Source organism: Protopterus annectens, chromosome 1.part1 (genome assembly GCF_019279795.1).
Source record: "Protopterus annectens isolate FY-2018-M chromosome 1.part1, PAN1.0, whole genome shotgun sequence".
In the NCBI taxonomy this organism is placed as follows: domain Eukaryota; kingdom Metazoa; phylum Chordata; order Ceratodontiformes; family Protopteridae; genus Protopterus; species Protopterus annectens.
This window is the reverse complement of record NC_056726.1, coordinates 718,402,889-718,420,643: the sequence shown is the minus strand read 5'-3', so window position 1 is coordinate 718,420,643 and position 17,755 is coordinate 718,402,889. Positions and strand designations below refer to the sequence as shown.

At 44.7% G+C, this 17,755-nt stretch overlaps 1 protein-coding gene across 1 annotated transcript in view; it reads right to left on the bottom strand.

Annotated features, from left to right (window-relative positions):
- The window catches only part of DCTN3 (dynactin subunit 3), a 340,986-nt gene that overhangs the window by 202,753 nt on the left and 120,478 nt on the right, over positions 1–17,755 (bottom strand). Inside the window, exon 3 of the mRNA XM_044077776.1 lies at positions 12,603–12,689. Within this exon, the coding sequence (XP_043933711.1) occupies positions 12,603–12,689 (87 nt within the window). The remainder of the gene's footprint in view (positions 1–12,602; positions 12,690–17,755) is intronic.

The window sequence follows — 17,755 nt, the reverse complement described above, 5'->3', positions numbered from 1 at the left end:
GCTTTCCCTGACTTAATTTTCCTTAGTGCTATTCTTTCTTCTTCTAGGGTGGGCTCTTCTTCTTCACTCATTGTAGGCTGTGTCTGGGGCAGTACAGCTTCTGTGGGTTTTTTTCATTTAAAAGCTGCTAGAAGTACTCCTTCCATCTGCCTTTGATGTCCTGTGGACTGGTGAGCAGGTTGTTGCTGGCATCTCTTATGAAGAGAGTGTTTACTATCTTCTTTACCTTTCTGTCTTTGCCTTGCAACCCGATATAGTTTTTGTGTGACCTACTGAGTCACTTTCCAGAAGTTGGTTGAGTGCCTCTGATGCCCTATTCTTTGCTATTACAACTCATTTCTCAGCTTCTTTGTTAGCCAACCAGTATTCCTTTCCAGCCTGGTCAGTCTTTTCTATTTCCCACTTTTTCCTGCACTCCTTTCTTTTGATGACTTTCTGGACTTCTGCATTTCACTACCAGCTTTCCTTATGCACCTTATTTCCATACCTGCCTCGGCCACATATCTGTTCTGTAGTCCTCACACATGCTGTTTTGAGGCGCTGCCATTCTTCTTCAACTCTTGGGGTGCTAGAGCCAGTTGGTATAATGGTTAAGGCATTCACCTCCCACACACAAGGTTTGAGCTTGACCTACGACCAATGGGCCATTTGGAGTTTGCATGTTTTCCCTGAGTCTCTGTGCGGTTCCTCCCACCTCCAAAAAACATGCTGAGCATTTCCACCTCCAACTCACTAATGAATGGAGCCTGTGGGCATCAGCACAGACTCTATATGGTGTCCATAAAGTTGTATAGATCAACCACTTTTGGGCTTCTGCGGTGGTGCACAGTATCCTCAAGAAAGGAGAACATGGATTACAGACTGCACGTTGTGGCAGGGCTAGTCACTCGATGGTCCAATATGGCTCAAAGTGATTTGGTCATGTTGACCAATGGTAATGACTTGCTCCCAGCCTGAAACATAGGAATTACCTGGAGCATCTGTCCATTCTTATGTGGTAGCACACATCCTTTAGGTACACAGAGCATATCCACTTGTCTGCCTTCAAAAGAGGCAGAACGGACTGGATCGTGACTATCCTAAACTTCATGTGCTTTACTGATTTCTTCAGAGAAGTCAGATCCAGAATAGGTCTCCAATCCCGTTTTTTTGGGTACTAAAAAGAATTTGGAGTAAAAGCCCAATCTGACTTGATCGAGAGAATGGATGACTTTTTTACTTTCTTTTTTTTGAAAAAACTTTTCTATTCGTGGGCCGTGTCCTCCCTCTGACTGGGTAAAACATCAGGGAGGTAATGTTATCTCTTGGGAATGTCCAGAAAGGGAATGACATATCCTCTGGATATGATCCTTGGCACCCATATGTTGCTTGTGATGGCATCCCAGGCTTCTGGGTGCAAGAAGAATCACCCACGACTGCCTCCAGAGTAGGACAACTGTCCAGGATTGCTGGAAAGGCCTGCCCTGAAGGTTTCCCATGACCCTGATTTTGCGGATCTCCTCGGCTGCATAGGTGGTGTCTTCCATTTTGATTATTCCCCCTTCTGCCCTGGAAGAACCAATCTCCCAGAGTGTCCTGAAAAGGACCCTGCAACTTTCCAAACCACATCTTACTCCCACGCAGTTTCCTGGAGAAGATCCTTTGTGGGGCAGAGAAACAGATTCCGACAACAGACAAGGTCTTTCCATCCTTCTCACTCTGGGAAAGAATCTCACAAACAGCCCAAATAAGGTGGCGACGTCAAAGGGGGGGGCATTAATAAAGGTTTGTTTGAAAAGCTCCACAAAATCGCACAGCCTCAGCCAGGCATGGCAACTCATGGCAATGCCCGAACCGGCCGCCCTTGAGGTACCCTCTGCAGCATGGGAAATCAATCTCATGGACGCATTAACTAGTGACTGTAGGGTAGTCAGTCTACAGGATTTCTGATCCTCAGCAGACATGAACCCTTGGGGTGAGCAAGAAAGTTCCTTTACCACGTCCCTTTGTAGTCTCGTAAAGTGGGATAAATAGTTTAACGGCTTCAAGGTGAGCATGGCAGAGGCTTAAACTCTTTTGCCAAGTCTGTCCAAAGCCCGGGATTCTCTATTCAGGGGTAGGGCAGAGGAGCTCTCCGGGGCAAGCTCCTTCTTGGTGGCTGCCGCAACAACCATGGCATTTACAGGGATACGCTTAGCCCAAAACAACTTGTCTCTGGGGGGGTCACTAAGAATTTTGTCTGCTCACTTTGAAACTCACTCTATTCTGTCAGTTTCCTTCCAAGTCCTGAACGACAGCAGGTGGATCAGCGGTTTGGCCAGAAGTGACACCCAGGTAGTAGATGGGCTGGACCTGAAAGCCTCCCACAACACCGATTTCTCCGGGGAAGGGTTTTGAGCTGGCATAGGATTTCCAAACTGTCTCTAAAGGAGATGTTGTCGGGTGGGGATTTTGGGGACCCTTCTTGCTCAAAATTTGTGTCCGAGTTAACTGATTCCACAGGGGAAGTCAATATGTCTCCTTTTAAATAGCCTCCTCCAGGCTTGGGAATCTACCATGGGGATAGTATGGAGGCTTTGGGGGACCGGCTGTCCATGTCGCATACTGGAGGCCTCGAGCACCAAAACAAAATGAGGTGGGGAGGTACCATGGCAGAAATTGCAGAAGGTCTCCCTGGCATGGAGAGGACCCTCTCCACCACTTCAAAACCTGAAGGGCTGTGAACCAAGAAAAGCTGTCCCCCAGAAGCCAAAGCCAGTGGTGCTTTCACTTCCCAGAGATCTAAGTCCCCTGCTCCAAAGGGGGAGTCAAAGCTGAGCTATCAAAAGCCGAAGTTCTGAGAAGCAAAGGCTCTGATAACTTTGGAGTCAACACCCTCTCCCTGGAACCAACTTCGACACTATGGCTCAGAGACACGCTTGGAACCAAAGCCAAAGGAGGCAAACGGATTGGGGAAATTGTTGGAGGCGAAGAGGAAATCTCTTTCGGTTCCAATACCTTTGCACCGGAGACCAACAGCACTGAAGACTCTGAAAGTGAAGGGTGGATTGGAGAAGGAGCCAAAGGTCTAAAAGGTGAAACCCTAGCTGAATCAGATGTGGATGGAGTGAACACAAGCCTTATCTGAAACTGGCCTTGAGGAACTGCCTCATCAGTCTGCCGACGTCTTTGGAAGATAGGCTCTAGGAAGACCTGTAGTAGGCAGACGATGGGCGGGGGGGGGGTTAGACTGGGATCCAGGAAGCTGTCCTGTCTGCTCCGAAGTAGGCACTGACGCAATCAAAGCAGAAGGGCCACTCAGCCCCGGGGAGACCAGGGAGGAAGGGAAGAAGTCAGAACCGAGCTTGGTGCCAAAAGAGTCAGTTCCAACAATTTCGGAGCTTCCTTAGGAGGTTCTTTGGAAGACTGGGCAGGAGGGCAATGCCTGCCCTCCTGGGACTCATTAGGCCTTTTAGGAGGGGGTTGTGCACGAGGGAGGAAGGAGGAAGCAACCGCTTCAAAAGTGGCTTGCTCCTCCTGTCCGCCAGAGCCCAGGGATGAAAAATCTGACAAGTAGGGCAAGGAGCCTCTAGGTGGCTAGGCTTCAAGCAATAAACCCACTCCCTATGGACATCTGGAAGAGGAATCGTCCACCCACAGGAAGTGTGTATTTTTAAAACCCTGAGGTTTCTAACTTTTTCCTAAAGAAGGAGAAAAAGACTTCAAAGAGAAAAGGAGATAAAAAGTGAAAAGGATAAAGGGTAAAAGCACTCACAAAACTACCAAACAACAGAAAATTCTCTGGAGAAGCTCACACCCACAGGAACTCGCTGCTGATGCTAAGTGGGGCAAACGAGGATCTGAGGTACATAAGTGGAATGGGGCATTATGGGTATTAGGGAGAAGCTCAAGCTAGAGAAAAAGCATCGGGTCGGTTCAGAGGATCGGAACCAAATCCCACAGGTTAATGAAATGAAGCGGACAACATCAAATACACCATTTTACTCTGTGACCTGTACACAAATCTGGTCTTTTTCATGAGGATCTATGCAACCTTCCAGATTCTCAAGGGAGCTGGTGGCTGCCAATTTGCTGCTCCCTATACATACTGGACTACATTATGAAAAACTGAATGTATGATGGGAAAGCACAATGCTGAGGCTGTTGTTCCTTAACTTACTCAGAAAACATTTGACACTGTGAAGATAATTTCTGTCACTGTTATAAGCATTGTGCAAAACAAGATTACATCCTCAGATAGAGGCCCTGAGAAGAGCAACTAATCACCTCTAATCATTTATCATTCCACAGAATAATCTACTTGCCACAAAGTATTCTTCCTCATATTCCACACAGTCTGTGTGTGGAAAGTTAAGAAAATGGAAAAAGAAGAAATGCAGCAAGAGATAGTCCAACTGACTGAGGCTACTTGCCCTGAACAAATAAGTACAAAGACAGAACTTTACATCTCCTAGAAACTTTAGCAGACTATCTGGAGTATTGGTGGATTCTCTAATGGAACAGTTATGATTCCTCTCCAACGGAGGAGATATTTTTAAGGTCTGTGTATACAACTGGTCACTCCAAAATCAGCACTAAGAAATACCCATTAGTAAGTCTAACCCCAATAGGTCCATAAGTAGATATTAGGCATCTGTCCGATAGACCGTTTGCAGACTAGACAAAAAATTCCTGCTATTTTCTCTCCTCATCCATAAAGGACAGAGGAGCAAGGAAACCCTCATCCACTTAGGGAGGCTTGTTTTGAAGAATGTTATGGAGCTGAACGCTTTCAAATGGAGAGGAAGCTTATTCCATACATATGGGAATTGTCTGAGAAGTAACCCTCCCAACAACAGGTTCTATTAATATCATGATGTAAATTTACATTGCTAAATTGTGGTGCAAGCAATTTTCCGAAAGTGCATGAGATCCAGCAGTATAGGGGTCACTTATTGTGCAAGCAATTTTCCGAAAGTGTAAGAGATCCAGAAGGATAGGGTCACTTGTCTTGAAGACCAGACATGGTTTATCAAGAAGTCTGTAAGAAACAAATATATTGCTCTGTGCAGCTCAGAAAGCTCACACAAGACATTTTCTTTGCAAGGAAACAATGCTCTTATAGTTACGTGGCATGTCTGGGTAGCATGGGCCTGATGACAGATGCATACAGAGGAACAATAAAGTACAGTTGTGTACCTACCATAAATGTAGATGTTCGAGTGTATTCACTGTTGCAGTCATTACTCTTGGGTTATCCTGCTGGCAGGCTACCCGCAGTGTTATCCTGCTGGCAGGCTACACGCAGTCGGCCTGAATTCCAAAGTCTAGGTCCGGCATCGGCTGCAGTCACCTCTTCCCCGACGTCAGTGCGCCAGGGGTATAAAAGATGCAGCCGACGCCATTTTCTTCAGTTTTACTTGCCCCAGATGTCAGATGCCCCCAAATTGGTAGGCTGAAAATTATGCCAAAAAGTATGCATGCACAAAAATAGACATTTCCTTCATCTACAAGCAAATACACCACATAGGTTGTATAGGATAGAGAAGTACAGATAAGTCCCAGCAAAGAAAAAGGGGGGATGGTGGGTGGGTAACCTGGACTGCAACAGTGAATATACTCCAACATCTACATTTATGGTAGGTACACAACTGTACTATGTTCATCGTGTTTCACTGTTGCAGTCATTACTCTTGGGTTGAATCCCAAAGCTGAGGTTGGGTGGCTGGGCTAAATAGGATTAGGAGAGGCTTTGAGGCCCTGCAGAACTGCAGTGGCGAAGCCTGGATTTAGAGTAAAGAGGCAAGTGGTAGTGCTTTGTAAAAGTGTGCACTGAACTCCAAGTTGCAGCCTCTAAGATGTCTTTGGCTGGTACTCCTCTGAGGAAGGCTGCTGCTCTGGTAGAATGAGGCCTAATGCCCTTAGGCACTGATTTGCCATGTTGAGAATAGCAGAAACTGATGCAATGGCCTATCCATTTAGAAATGGTCTGTTTTGAGATAGCCTTTCCTTGTGATCCTGCAGCATATATGACACTAACAGTTGCTCAGTCTTTCTGAAAGCTTTAGTTCTGTCCAAGTAGAAGCGTAGCTGCCTGTGTATGTCCAAAGAATGCAGAATTTTCTCACCCTTGTTCTGTGGGTTTGTATAAAAGGTAGGCAAGTGAATGGTTTGGTTGAGGGCCACACTGGACACCACCTTAGGCATAAAGGTTGGGTTTGTCCTCAGAGAAACCCTGTCTGGATGAAAAATGATAAAAGGTTCCACAGCCATGAGTGCTTGTAACTCAGAGACCCGTCTTGCAGAGGTTATTGCTAGGAGCAAAGCTGTTTTCCAGGATAAGAATTTTATATCCGCTGTTGAGGCTGGCTCAAAAGGAGGTAGTGTGAGTTTTTCCAAGACATAATTGAGGTCCCATGCCAGAAATGGCGCTCTCCTTGGAGGCCTGATGTTTTTGGCCCCTCTGAGGTACTGCTTTATTAAAGGATGAGAAAAGATATGTGGTTCCATGTTGTAATGGGCTGAAATGGCAGAGGCATGAATCTTAACTGATGAAAAAGAAACGCCTTTGTCCAGCATCTCAGTTAGGTATTGTAAAATCTGAGGGATATTTGGAACATACGTGTCAATGCCTTGTTCCTGGTTCCAGGCACAGAATCTCTTCCATTTTTCTGCATTAGATTTTCTGGTACTGGGCCTCCTGGCCTCCAAGATAACATCATAACAGCTTTTGAAAGAGGAGTGTTCTGAATGGCTACATTAACTGCCATGCTGCCAGATTTAAGGTCCTGAGTTGGCTGTGCAGGATCCGATTGTTTTGTTGGGTCAGCAAGTGAGAAGTTTGAGGCAATATCCATGCTGGACCTTGAGACAAGCTCTTTAGGATTGGGTGCAAGTGCTGGCATGGCCAGTCTGGTGCAATCAGTATCATTTTTGGCTTCTCTTGTCTGACCTTAAGGAGTACTCTGGGAAGGAGAGGCAGTGGAGGAAAGGCATACACTGTTAGATTTTTCCAGCTGAAGGATAGGGCGTCCACTCTCCATGTTTGTTTGTGATAAATCCTTGTGCAAAATCTCTGTAACTGGCAGTTGTGAGGGGAGGTAAATAGATCTATGTCTGGGCATCCCCATTTCCTTGTTATCATGCTGAAGACTTGTGGACCCGGTTTCCACTCGTGGGGATCCATGAGGTTTCTCCTTAGTTCGTCTGCCAGAGTATTTGTTTTTCCTGGCAGGAATTGTGCTTGCAGGTGAACTTGATAAGTCAATGCTGTGTCCCATAAGGTCATTGCTTGTCTGCAGAGGGGGTAGGAATGTGTGCCTCCCTGCTTCTTTATGTACCACATGACCGTAGTACTGTCTCTGTCTATCAGTAGCTGTCCTGGATGAAGTAGATCCTTGAAAGCTGTCAGGGCATTCTGAACATCTAGCATCTCTTTTTGATCGATGTGAAGATGCATCTGTCTTGCAGGCCATGTGCCCTGAATACATTTTCCTGCCATATGGGCCCCCCAGGCATAATTAGATGCATCTGTTGTCAGTGTCTGTCTGGCTGTGGGTAAACTGAATGGCAGACCCTTGTTGTGGTGACAGGCCTCTGCCCACCATCGAAACTCCTGTTGCAGGCAGGGAATGAGGGTAATTACTGTCTCCAGGCTGTGGCAATGCTGAGTCCAAACACTTTTTAGATACCATTGTAGTTTCCTCATATGCAGTCTGGCATATGGAATTAGTAGAATGCAGGATGCCATGAAACCCAAAGCCTGCAGGATTTACTGGGTGTTTGTTGCCAATTTTTTGAAGTAAGAAGTCAGTTGTTTTTGTTTATCTGGTATGAGATGAGCCATCTGGGCAGTTGTATTTAAGCTTGCACCCAGGAATATTATCTCTTGAGAGGGCACTAGATTTGATTTATTTTCATTTACTGTGCACCCTAGGCAAATTAGTAATCGTTTTACAAACGCCAGATGCCTTAAAAGAATGTCTTTGTTATCTGCTTGAATAAGGCAGTCATCCAAGTAGGGATATATTTGAATTCCTCTTTGTCTGCAGAATGCAATTACTGGTGCCAGGCATTTTGTGAAGACCCTGGGCGCAGTAGATAAGCCAAAGGGCAGTGCAGAGAATTGGTAGTGCATTGAGCCAGCTATGAATCTGAGGTATCTTCTGCAAGATTGTCTGATCGGGACATGCAGGTAATGCCTCTTTTAGGTCCAAAGTTACGAGCCAAGCCTTCTTGCCCAGCATGGGCAGTAGCTGCTGAAGAGTCAACATCTTGAATTTTGGAACCTCCAGAAACGTGTTTCGTATAGACAGGTCCAGTATTGGTCTCCAAGTTTTGTCCTTTCTGGGCACTAAGAAAGGTCTGGAGTAAAATCCTTGCCCCTGCTCTTGTGGTACTTGCTGAATGGCCCTCATGTCCATGAGGGCTGTAATTTGCTTTTGTGCCTCTGCCCATTGATTGTGTGGCAGGTCTGGCATACCTTTTCACCTTGGTAGGGTGTGAAAATGGAACCTGTAGCCGCCTTGGGACTCTATGTTCAAGACCCATTTGTCTTGGGTAACCATTTGTCAATTTGATGAAAAAAGTGCTAGTTTTCCCCCTAAGGGGGATGTTAAAAGAAAAGTGCTTGGATATGGCAGAGGAAAGTCATTGGGACTGTTTCCTGTAAGGTTGTGATTTGTCTTCTCCGTTTTTGGAGGTAGGTGCACCCCATTGTTTAGGCCTGTATGAGCCTTGGGGCTGAGATCTGCCTCTGGAACGTCTGTATCTGCCTCTTTGTGGTCTGTCTGACGCTGGAAAGGACCAATTTTTAGAAGGCCAGTTCCTGCTAAATCTGGGTGGTTGCACCTGTAAGAAATCCTTAACTGTCTACATGGATTTCGCTTTATCCTCCATTTTCTTCAACACCTCTTCTGCTTTAGCACCAAAGAAAGTATCATGCTGTAATGGGGCATCTAATCATTTTGCTTTAACATGATCAGGCAGGGTCTGTTCCTTTAACCAAGCATGCCTTCTAACAGAACCTGTAACAGCGGCCCTGCAAGTGGCCTCCAGTGAATCGTAACCACATTGCAAAGTATGTTTTCCCACTTGTTCAGCTGCATGCAATAAATCCTGCATTTCCTTGTTCTCTGAACATTCAGTATTTGTTAACATTTTCTGTTTAAGCAGTGACATTAAGTATTACTGATATTTAAGCATATGAAACTGACAATTTAAAGCCCTTACAAGCCAAGGTAGCAGAAGTGTAAACCTTTTTCCCCCATCTGTCCAGTGCCCTAGAATCCCTATCAGAGGGGACAGGGTTTTTTGCAATGGAATCTTTGACCCCTTTGGGACCCTGGGATATAGTTTCTGGGTCAGCAGTGGGGTTTTTATATAGGAATTTATGAGAATGCGGGACCCTGTAGTATCTATCTGGCTTAGCAGGTGCAGGGGGTAAAGAGTCAGGGGAAAGGCCGGATTCTGAAAATACATCATCTACAATGTCTAGAACAGGTGGAATAGCAAGGGGTCTGTGCTGAGGAAGCAGCAGAAAGTCTGAGCCTTTTCTTAGATTCAGAATAATCTTGGCTCCCCCAGTGGAAATGCTCCCTCATGGTATGCAGGGTTTCCCCAAAAGAATAATCCTCAGGAGGAGAGGCTGAAGGAATGGATTCTTCAGCATCAGAGTCCTCATAGGGAGGCATGGAATAATCCTGTTCAGAAGAGGAACCAGAGGAAATAGAAACCTGATCAGAAGAATCATATTCTGTCTCTTGTCTAGGCCTCTTATCAGGAGGGGGATGGGAACCCCTGATCAAAGTAATTAGGTCTTCGGCCATTTTAAGCATCTGTTTTTTAGGTATGGAAGTCTGAGTTGGAGAATGCTGTACTTGTTTCTTTGTCTTTAGACCTGCTTTAGTCTTTGTCTTTGAAGCTGAAGATGGTAACATATAATTGTGTAGGTCTGAAGACACCCTCAGAAGCCGATGCCTGCTCAGCGGTTCCGGACCCATCTGAGGGAATGATTTCAGAGTGTCCAATACCTTGAGTATCCAGAGGCCCGGTCGGCTTCACTTGGGAGTCGTAAGCGGCCTGTGGCTCTGAGGTAGCGGGCGCCAGGGGCTGCGAAAGTGCCTCACTGGGAACTGGCGAACTGGCGACTGGCCTAACGGAGGCCTCGTCGTCGGTTTTGGACCTCGGATGCCTATCCTTTTCCTTGTCCTTGCATTTTTTTGTAAACTCCGATCGTCGGCTGTTCCGACGGCATTATATAATTAAATCTGTGGCCAAAGTAGTGAAATGCAAAATCAAACAGACGCTTAATAGTGCGTTGGTTAAATCTAGCGCAAAACCAACAGCTAGCAACGTTAGGGCCTAGGCAAGGAATACAGTAAGAGTGAAAATCCTTATGAGGTATTTGCTTCCCACAAGAAATACAATTGTTAACTTTTTCTGACATCGGTCTGGAGCAAGAAAAAAGTTTCCCCAACGGGGTACTTAGCCTTAATGAAGACTTCGGTTCGTAAATTCGGATTCGAAAATCTCAGGAGTCGGCCGACCGTCACTTGCGAACTGCTTTTGCTTCAGGCACCGAGTGGCAAGTAAGACTGACGAAAATGGCGTCGGCTGCATCTTTTATACCCCTGGCGCACTGATGTCAGAGAAGAGGAGACAGCAGCCGACGCCGGACCTAGACTTTGGAATTCAGGCTGACTGCGGGTAGCCTGCCAGCAGGATAACACTGTGGATAGCCTGCCAGCAGGATAACCCAAGAGTAATGACTGCAACAGTGAAACACGATGAACATTTTCTGACCTGAAGGTTAAGCCTTTAGTAATTAGTTGAGCTAAGTAAAAATAAATTACTAATGATAGTCCATATATGGTGGGACAGTTACTTGTCTATGAATGTGCCACGACAGTACCTATTCGGGGGGGGGGGGGGGGCTAATTTGGTAGGTGGAAGGGTGTCACAAGTTCATAGCACTGGAAACAGTAGTATGGAAAGTTATGCAGAAGTACCCAAGAAAAGGCTAGACAGACTTCTGGAAGACATCCTCCAGTAAATCAACCAGCATACCTAGCAGACAGAAGATCCTGCCATTTCATTTCTAAGAATGGGCAACAGCCAAAGAAGATAGAAGGCATACTAGTCATCATATACTTTCGACTTCTGCAATGGCTCTGACTTTAGTAAGGAAAAGAAGGGATTGTGTTAGGAAGGAAAAGAAGTCAAATAGTTGAAAAAAGGAAGACGGAGGGAAAGACGAAAAAGTTAGCAATGACAGGACTACTAGCAATAAAAAAGGATAAGGGGCGAAGTGACAGAGTAAACGTATGTCTTCAACATACAGCAGGTTTTGGCACAAAGCATACAAGAAAACTTTGTTAGACAAAATAATTGTGAGCAGAAAGATGAGGGGGGCAGTCTTAATGAAGACTTCATAAAAGCTATTAGCATGGATGAACAGATGGCAACTGACTTCCATCAATGAGAAATGCATTAAAAAAGGTGCTGAATTCACAAACACTTTGGGCAGGATCTGGTGGACTACACAAGATAAATGCATCATCATCATACAGTACGTAGAACCACCATTCACTCCTCACCCCCCAAATGATACTGCTCAGAGATCTTGTTCCTATAATGGTAACAAACTGCTGAGTGCTGCATTGTGCAACCCCTGCCTGTCCTGGTGGGAAATGAGGCTCTGGACATCTTCAAATTCACACTAACCCATGTAACTTCTGTAGCCTGGCAGTTCAGCTCCCACTGCACTCTAGTATTCACTTGGAAAATCACTGTCCCACATGCTTGGCTTTCTCTCAGCCCATCAGAAATGGCATCCTCCACTCAAAGTGTATTACAAATCAGTACTTCACCCACCAATAGGCTTGTAAGTGATCAGAGTTTCCTGCGCATGTAGCCTTCTGTAGTGTCAATACTGAATGCTGCTATGCCCTAACATACATACAAATATACACACCCTGCAAGTGGAGGTCCAGAACCCCACCAAACAAATAATGTTAGAATTAACATAGCGTCTCATCTCCTCCTCCTCCTCCCACATACACATAACCTTGTCAGTTAACAAAAGCTGCTAAGCTACCCTTCTCACTAATCTCAGGATTGATAAGAAATCTCTCTTCAATCTTTCCCCTATTTCAGAAAGATCAGAATACCCCTAAGCTTCTCACAGTGTGTGCCAGTTCTGACTCGATAAACAGACCCACAACCTGTGCTTATTCACAGACCAAACCATATGTAGCTGGCCATCTAATTTACAAAACCACTGTACAAATTTGGAATCTAATGACTTCTCTCCTCACTGGTCAGTGTGAGGTAGACTGGTGTATTGTGCTCATCAGTCCTTCCCTCTACGTGATATGCCTGACACAGTTCCACCTTTTGCAGTCAAGAGAAGCTTGCAAGGTATTTCACAACAATGTCATCTGAAGAAGTGTTTCGCAGTCAGATTCCAAGACAGTAATTTAAACAAACAAAAAGGGGGATACTATTACACCACCAATATCAAATGATTGATTATACCAAACATTTTCATGGTTTTACAAAGACAGAGATGCAAAGCAACAAATTGTAGTAAAAATGATAGGCCTCCCCAGTAACCAAAAAGCTGCAGTACTGGCATACCATACCTGCGAGTATAAACTCTAGTTTCATAGCATCTGAGACAGCAATACGGTCGATGTACTGGGGGTTCAAGTACTTTACTAAATCATCAACTGCAAAATAAAACACATGCTGAGTTACTTCACCAAGAACAAAGTATGCCTTCTTCAATGTACAACATAACTTCATTCAAATAACTTAAAACATTGCTGTCAACAGTTTGTTGTCCACAAAATGAAACAAGAAAAGCAAATGGAATCAAAAGAGGTACATAAAATAAAAATCAGTTTCCTGTGAAAGCAAGAACAGCCTGTTGTAGGTTTTATGGCATACATGCAGTACTGAAGACAAGGGTAATATACTACACCAGGTGTAAGGGCTAATTTTTCCAGTACTGACACTGCAGTGCAGCATATGGGGGGGGGGGGTGCATTTGACTGTACAGTCCTTCAGATAAGACATTAAACAGAGGCCTCAACCGCTTCAGTTGGTGGTAGCTCAGGTGGACATAAATCATACCATTATACTTACCGAAAAGAATAGGGAACTTCAAGAAATACAACTTAACATTAACATTTCAAGAACAATAAAAAGTAGCAACTATTACATATGTATAATATATCAGTTTACAGGGGTGGTGCAGTGGTTAGGTGGCCGCAGTGGTACCGCGGTTAGCATTGCTACCTCACAGCAAGATGTTCTTTGGTTCGATTCTTGGCTGGGGTGCCTTCTGTGCAGAGTCTGCATGTCCTCCCTGAGGTCACATGGGTTTCCTCCGGGTGCTCCAGTTTCTTGGGTTTCTCCGGGCACTCTGGGTTTGTGGGTTTCCTCCGGGTGCTCTGCTTTCCTCCCACATCCCAAAGACATGCAAGTGTGTGCGTGAGTGAGTGGTGTGAATGAACTACCATGGCAGGGCTAGTCACCCAGCAGTGTAAACCTTGGCTCGAAGTGACTGTCACTGCAAAAGTGACATCCTGACCCCATGTACCCCATACCATTTCTCCAAACTTTTCTGCCATAACCATTTCTACATTTTCCCATTAGATGATGATCACGATATTGTACACTTTGAGTGATCCACAGTATCCAAGTATCAGTAAAAATCAATTTATCAATGCATTCTCATTCAGACTTAGGGAGTTTACAGTATTGTTCATATATTAACGTATTTATATGTTATGGGTTCCATGTTACACAACTCAAACATTATATTTCTCTTCTTCCAAGACTTTTACTTTTTCACAAATAAGCAGTGTGTGTTCCAGTGCCTCCTTAATTTTACAATACTGGCAAAATCTTTCATGAATAGATTTATATTTCATCAGTCACTTCACAGGCAACATTCCCAAAGGTAAAACCAAAGAAAATCTTGTACGTCTGGTACCTGTCAAAATCTAACATCTCTCCAGTATACTTGCTTTACATACTTCCTCCAAAAGTTTCCTCAAGTATCCATTACTTTCTCATACCATAATGTTCTGCATTGTAATTCATTTGATAAAATTAAAATATGGAAAAATAGTTATTTGCATATTCAGTAAAAAAAAAAAGAAGTTATGTCTTACCATAACGTTCCATCTGTGTTGTAGATCTTTATTCATTCATTACTGATAGGACTTTGGTTCCGTTCTCGGAACCGACACGGCTGATTCCAAGCTTGCACCAGCCAAAAAGTCTCAGCTAAGACCTACCCATAACACCCCTCTCATAGTCTCTTCAAATCGAGTTTGCCCGCCCCTATATTACAGAGATAAGAGAAACAGCAGGAAGCTCTGTCTGAGCAAATACCGAGTTCCTAAAGTCCACCAGGAGTCCAGGCAGGGGGAAGGAGGGCAGGAAGTAATGAATGAATAAAGATCTATAACACAGATGGAACATTATGGTAAGACATAACTTCTTTATCTGATGCTGTAAATCTTTATTCATTCCTTACTGTTAGGACCGAGTCCCCAGCTACTTGAGTCCTGGGTGGCCCTAAGGAAGGATATTCCTGAGCACCATAGAACCAAAAGATGGTCGTGCCCTGGAGGCCAAATCAAATTTGCAATAAGTGATAAAGGTATGAGGTCTTGCCCAAGTGGCTGCTGCGCAGATATCATCCATAGAGGCTCTGGAATGAAAAGCCACAGAAGTAGCCATAGATCTAGTGGAATGAGCCTTTACTCTGGAAGGCAAGGACAGTTTATTCTGATGGTAGATGAAGGTAATGACGTTTTTAAGCCAGGAGGATAGAGTCACTTTGGAGACCGGTTTACCCAATCTGGGTTCCGCAAAGGCCACAAACAATTAACCCATTTTTCTGACAGATTTAGTTCTGTCCAAATAAAAACAAAGCTGCCTATGAACATCAAGGGTGTGCAAAAGATACTCCCCTCCGAATGCTGAGGGAAGTAAATCGGCAGGTCAATAGATTGAATTGAAAATCCAGAAATTACCTTGGGCAAAAAGGAAGGGTCAGTACGTAGGGACAGTCTATCCCTGTGGAAGTTCAAGTAAGTTCTCTTGATACTCAAGGCCTGCACTCAGATACTCTTCTCACTGAGGTAAGTGCTACTAGAAGTAGTGTCTTCCAAGATAAAAATTTTATATCACATGAATTAGAAGGTTCGAAAGGAGGGTTTGTTAATGACGAAGTACCAAGTCAAGTCCCAAGGTTCTATGGGGGTTTGACAGGAGGTTTAAAATATAACACTCCTTTCAAGAAAGTTTTGCACAGATGGTGCGACATAACAGAAGAATTACTGAATCATTTATGAAAATTTGTGATAGCTGCTAAATGCACAGTAATTGTCAATGCTGAGGCTCCTGCATGTAGAAGAGTAGTCAGGTACTGTAGGATCTTCTAAATAGGCACAGAGAAAGGGTCTATGTCCTGATCATTGGCCCATGTAGAGAAAGTACAGTTTTGTACCTACCATAAATGTAGATGTTCGAGTGCTCATACAGCTGCAGTCATAACAGATGGGTTATCCTGCCGTCAGGCGGGTCCTCGGTCGGCCGAATTCCAAAGTCTAGGTCTGGCGTCGGTTGTCGTCGCTTCCTCCCCGACGTCAGTGCGGCAGGGGTATATAAAAGAGGCAGCCGACGCCATTTTCTTCAGTTTTTCTTGCCCCAGATGTCAGGTGCCCCCAGAAGGAAGGCAAACAATGTTATGCAAAAATGCAATGTTGATAAATCAAAAACAGTAGTTGCAAGCAAATATACCATAAAAGAGTACCCCAAAAGGTTATATGAAAAGGGTTTGTCATAAGGCCTGTCCTAAGAGGGGTTGGAGGGAGGGAAACCTGGACTGCAGCTGTATGAGCATCGAACATCTACATTTATGGTAGGTACAAAACTGTACTATGTTCATCGTGCATACAGCTGCAGTCATAACAGATGGGTAGAATCCCAAAGCTAAGTAAGGGTGGTAGGCACTAAGTGAATGCCCTGCAGGACTGCTGTGGCAAAGCCCGCTCTAGATTTAGAGTATAGTGGGAGGGGATAGTGCTTGGAGAAAGTGTGCACTGAACTCCAGGTGGCTGCTTCCAAAATATCCTTGGTAGGGACCCCCCTGAGGAAGGCTGCAGAGGTAGCTGTGGCTCTGGTGGAGTGGGATCTGATGCATGTAGGCACAGTTTTTCCATGAAATGAGTAACAAAAGCGTATGCAGTGGGCTATCCATTTTGAAATTGTCTGTTTGGAAATAGCCTTTCCTTGAGTACCTGCAGCATAGGACACAAAGAGTTGCTCAGATTTCCTGAATGGCTTTGTCCTATCCAAATAATAACGAAGTTGTCTGTGAATGTCCAAGGAATGTAGTAGTCTTTCCCCTTTGTTTTGTGGATTAGGATAAAAGGTAGGTAAGTGGATAGTCTGATTCAAAGCTACACTGGATACTACCTTTGGCATAAAGGTAGGGTTGGTTCGTAAGGAAACTCTGTCCTGATGGAAAATGATGAATGATTGCACAGCCATGAGGGCCTGTAGCTCCGAAACCCTGCGAGCTGAGGTGATAGCCAGAAGAAAGGCTGTTTTCCATGACAAGTACTGCAACTCTGATGAAGAAGCTGGCTCGAAGGGAGGAAGGGTCAGCTTTTCCAATACGAAGTTGAGGTCCCAAGCAGGGACTGGTAGTTTCCTTGGGGGTTTTATATTCTTTGCCCCTCTGAGGAACTGCCTTAAGAGAGGATGAGAGAATAAAGGAGGATCTGTGTTGTATTGTGCAGAAATGGCTGAAGCTTGGATCTTGATGGAGGAGAAGGAAAGTCCATTGTTTAACATCTCAGCTAGGTACTGTAAAATTTGAGGTATATTTATTACCCAAGGATTCTGTCCCTTCTTCTGATTCCAGGCACAAAATCGTTTCCATTTGGCGGAGTAGGCCTTTGTAGTAGAAAGTCTTCTGGCCTCCAAGATGACATCCTGCACCTCCCTTGGAGAGTAGAAACTGTTGGGAAATCAAGGAATTCTCCATGCAGCTAGATTTAGAGTTTTGAGATGGCGAGTTTTGTAATTGTGCTGGGACAACAGAAGAGGGACTAGAGGTAGGATCCATGGTGGGGAATGTGTCAGGCTCTTCAGGAGCGGATACCAGTGTTGCCTTGGCCAGTCTGGAGCAATGAGAATCATTTTCGGCCTCTCTGTTCTGGCTTTTAATAGAACTTTGGGCAGCAGAGGAAGAGGCGGGAAGGCATAGACTGTCAATGTTGCCCAATTGAAGGAAAGTGCGTCCACTTTCCAGGCCTGTGGATGATAGGTCCTTGAACAAAATTTTTTCAACTGGCAATTTCTGTGGGTAGCAAAGAGATCTATGTCTGGCTGTCCCCATGCCTGAGTTATCTTTGTGAAAATTTGAGGATGCAACTTCCATTCATGTGGATCTGTCATATTTCTGCTTAGGTTGTCTGCCAGTGTGTTTTCCTTCCCTGGCAGGAATTGTGCCTGTAGTTGAATTTTCATTTCCAGTGCTGTGTTCCATAGGGTCATGGCTTGCCTGCACAGGGGGTATGAATGAGTTCCCCCGTTTGTTTATGTACCACATCACTGTGGTGTTGTCTGTCCTTATCAATAGCTGGCCTGGATGCAGTAGGTCTTTGAAGGTCATAATAGCCTTTTGCACGGCTAGCATTTCCTTTTGGTTGATGTGAAGGAGCTTCTCTTTTCGTGCCCATTTTCCCTGAATGCACTGATTTGTCAT